Raw genomic sequence first — 4,281 nt, 5'->3', positions numbered from 1 at the left:
ACAAACTGATATTTATCTCTGGTGTATACGTGTGTGTGATTGTATGAGTGTTTAAATTTCCAACAAAATCAATCGTATGGTGTGAGAATTTTCCTGTCGTGTATGTAGTTTATTCGTGTAAAAATAGAAAACAAAAAACAATATTTGCTTTCTCTTATTACTGACCTCTTTCGACGTGTTAAACTGTAACAATAAACAACAAACACAACAAAATATAATAATAAAGGGATTAGACAGTTTCTAATTTTAATTAATTCTCAATCCCAGCCACTGTCTTACCCTCACGTCAAGTTAACTCTCTTCCCAAAGTCGGCCTCTATTACAAAACTATAACAACGAAATGCATCTGGTTTATAAAGTCCTTTAATCAGCAACCTGTACAAAGGAGGGCTAGAAAACACACAGGCATGTACACATAATTACATAAATAATACAGACAGACATAAACACGCACATACATTCCTTTCTTCTTTCTTTCTCTTTCAGTTTTCCTTTTTCTTTTAATGACGTCACCCACCAACTAGTATGAACGCACGCAACAACTAGTTGAGGGTGGTATATGCGTGTATTTGTTTTCCACCGAACTTGGTTTATAAGCCCAGTAATACATACACACACACACACACACACACATTTATATACACCTTCTGTTATAGTTAGGCAGATTTAGAAACTTTTCTGTAAAAACAAGCTCGCCGATCACCAGCCAACCAACCATTCCTAAGAGAAAGAAAGAAAGAAGAAATCAAAACAAAAGAAAGCGATATTACAACACAACAAACAAACAAATAAATTAAACAAAAGTTGCTTGCTTTTGCTTCTTGGCTGCTGGTTTTCAAAGGAAAAGCATAGCAGATCGCCTCCTTCACGGACACATCAAGCTTTCGTCGTCATTAAGTTATTTTTTCTAAGAGCTTCACTATAATTTTAATTTCGAATCTCTTTTTCCTTCCTTTCCTTCTGTTTGGGGGAAAAACAAATATAATTTTTTAGTTTTAAGCTCTCATACATATATATATATATACAGAGAAATTCAAACTATTTTCGCGATCTCTTTTATTGTTATTGAGTTTATTGTTGGCTGTCCTTTTAAACCGGAATGGATAACACAGTCTACGCACAAGCTGGAACCCTTAATATCTCCCTAAAAAGGGCAGATGGAGGTATATCCTGGGGGTTCCGACTCCAAGGCGGAATTGATTTCAGTACACCGCTCTCCATCCAATCTGTGAGTTCATAATACTTTTTCTTTAAAAAATATTATTATTATTACTAAAATTATCTTTTGGTCTACCTTCCATATTTTAATTCTTTTAAAATCCATTTTTTCTAACTTTCTGTTTCCATTTAGTCATTCTTACATACATTCATACACCTAACTTCATTCAAACATAAATGAATAATGTGATAAACTTGCACGCACATATGCAACAATACACACACACATATATGTATATATACTAACATATGTACGTATGTTGCATATATATACCTATGTATTTATGTGCATGTGTGTGTGTGTGTGCGCGCGCACACACAAGCGGTTATATAAAGATTTATTTACCAAACTTGTTTGGAATTAAAACCGGATTGTGGACTTGTCTCACTGCAATATTCATCACGCACATACATACATGCATGCATGCATGGGAAGGGTGACCGTGCTAAGCTTGTAGTAGGCCCTAGCCAGATGTAAATGTAGGCCCCCATTTGTATTTGTTCATTTGTGCTTTATTAATAATCAATGTTGAATATGCGCGAGTTATGTATTAGTGAAGGGTATGTATACGTGGAGTGTGTATGGTGTACTTAAGAGTAACAGAACAGGTTAAAAGTGCAAGAACAATTTTTTAAAAGATAATTCTTTAACGAGGGCTGTAAATCTCATTTCTCAAAATCCCAAGTCCTCACAACTGACCCGCTTGGCCCCTCTCTGCTCTTTACTCTGTGTGTGTGTGTGTGTGTTAGTATTACTGGAAATTGTGCAGACGGCTGGTCGAGTCTCCGTCTTCTTGCACAATTTATCTTGTATACTTCATAAATATCGATCTCGTACTTAGTACTCCGATGGATGAAAAGCGGGTTATTATTACCCTACCCCCTCATGTCGACGAAGTAAGGACAACTACACCATCTGATTGACATGTAGTTTGTGTCATATCCAATTTAAATAAATACTGGAAAGTGTAGGGAGAAATCACAGATTTTAACAGCAACTACTATAATAGTAACTTTTAGCGTACCGTTGTTTATTTATTTAATTCTTTTTAGGATATATGCAAAGGATGAAATGTATAACGCTTCTGACTATTTTCTGTGCCTCCACGACAACTTGGTGAAAGGTTGTTTCAGAAGAGAAACCTGACCCTAACACTCTATTTTGCTAAAGACATCCAAGAGCTAAATGTTGATGCGAAATCAAGAGACTGCTTTAGCAAGTTACTCCGACAGGCTTCCATACAATTAACTTGCAGGGCTCAATTTACTTAACTCATTTCGAACCGTTGAAGAAAAACAATTTTTAACCATTTTCGATCCACAATATACTGAATTTCTAATTTAGGCATAAGGCTAGCAGATTTTTAGAGGAGGGTGTAGTCGAAGGATGAAAATCAATCTTCATCTTGACTCAGAACGTAAAGAGCCATAGCATATATCTCAGGTCATTGGGACAGTCTCAAACGTATTTATAACTATTGAAATTCTTTTAAAACATAGATGGGCACACGCAGTACCGCCAGCGAGTGACGGTTTGGTAACGTGATAATTGCTATTGGGCCTATGTAGTTGTGAGCAGATACAGACACCTTCTCGGGCCCCTCATCCTGTAAAGCATCCAGTATGTAGCAGCTGAAGGGAGACAGGGTTACATTTACAGCTGAGTAAACTGGAGCAACGTAAAATAAAATGCTTTGCTCAAGGACATAAAGCGCTCCCCAGTTTAGGAAATGGAGCCCCGACTTTTTGACCGTGTGCCGAATACCTGGTGAGCTACTTACTAGTCCTGAACTAGTATAGTACATTAAAACACTAAAGTTTTCTAAATTTTCTGAGTTTCCAACCCACATGCGGGCCATATGCTCGGATGTTGTTATACACTGCTGGTCACAATGCACTTCCTCGCATTGCTGTAGCTTTCGAATGACGGCAAGCAGACTAACATTCCCTCTAACCGAAACGCCAGTCTGTCGCAGGCTTACAGTTTACTGTTGGATGGACTAGAGCAACCTGAAATGAAGTGTTTTGCTCAAGAACAACGCATCGTCCGGTTCAGGAATCGAAATTACGATCTTGCGATCGTAGGTGCAACACTAACTATTAAGCCACGCGCTTTCCTCCGTGCATATGTAAACACACACACACACACACAATCATACATGCTTTTTAAAATTTTTAATCGGCAGAAAGTTCAAAATTAAAAGTAACTAAAACTAATAAAAATAATATCTATACTCGTGTATTGAATTGTATTTCTCCAGTTCTACCAAACCTAATATGTTTTGTCTGTGTATGTGTGTGCGTCCTTGCATGTATGATGCATTTATGTCTGCGAAGAAATCTCATCTCTCCCTACCTATGTAAAAAAAAACACGTACTTCAACAATTTGTAAAATTCACTCCCACGCATTCCTTTACTCACTTTCTCTTTCTCACTTACACGCACACACACACGTGGGTATATCGTTTATGTGTGTATATGTATGCGTGGAGAGAGGGAGAGAGAGAGAAAAGAGGTGGTATATAAATGATATTTTTCTCCCTGACCATTATTTCGAGCACGAGCACTTTTGTGTGAGTGTGAATAATGTTTTAAAGTATCGTAGATTACAATTCTTCCGGAAAATAAAATAGGAAGGGAAAATTTTTCTAATCCTCAAATGATATATTTTATAAACACTCTAGTCCTAAGCATGCATCAGATTTCGAAGAGAAAACCACTGTACACAGTTTTAAGCGTTATGCTGAAAATTATCCGAGTCTTGGGGAATTAACGAAAGTGAAATGCGACTCTTACAGTTATTTTAGGAATACCAGCTGAATATGGAACGATTTTAGCGAAAAGGAAGTAAAGCACTCAGTGATACGCCGGTGGAGTTTCGGATCAGAACGTCCACATAAGTTGGGTTTTCTCCGTTTTGACGGGGATTTTCTCAATTTTTTTTCACCACAGCCATGGGAATGATGGGGGGGGGGGTAGTAGAGAGAGGCATCTTTTTATGAAAATGTAAAAGGATTTTTTAACCCCCCACCTTTGATTTTGGCCAATTTTTTTTGGCACTA

General features: G+C 37.3%; 1 protein-coding gene across 4 annotated transcripts in view; it reads left to right on the top strand.

Moving 5' to 3' along the window:
* The first annotated feature begins 491 nt into the window (after nucleotides 1-491).
* The window catches only part of LOC106868487 (PDZ and LIM domain protein 3), a 185,070-nt gene continuing 181,280 nt past the window's right edge, over nucleotides 492-4,281 (top strand). Inside the window, exon 1 of one of the 4 annotated variants that reach the window (XM_052969628.1) lies at nucleotides 492-1,228. In XM_052969628.1, the coding sequence (XP_052825588.1) occupies nucleotides 1,100-1,228 (129 nt within the window). In that variant the 5' untranslated portion in view covers nucleotides 492-1,099. The remainder of the gene's footprint in view (nucleotides 1,229-4,281) is intronic. The other 3 variants (XM_014913788.2, XM_014913790.2, XM_014913789.2) reach the window with 3 other exon arrangements.

This window comes from Octopus bimaculoides, chromosome 7 (assembly GCF_001194135.2).
Source record: "Octopus bimaculoides isolate UCB-OBI-ISO-001 chromosome 7, ASM119413v2, whole genome shotgun sequence".
NCBI classification, from domain to species: domain Eukaryota; kingdom Metazoa; phylum Mollusca; class Cephalopoda; order Octopoda; family Octopodidae; genus Octopus; species Octopus bimaculoides.
The sequence above is the reverse complement of the archived record's forward strand: the minus strand, read 5'-3'. Positions and strand labels throughout refer to the sequence as shown.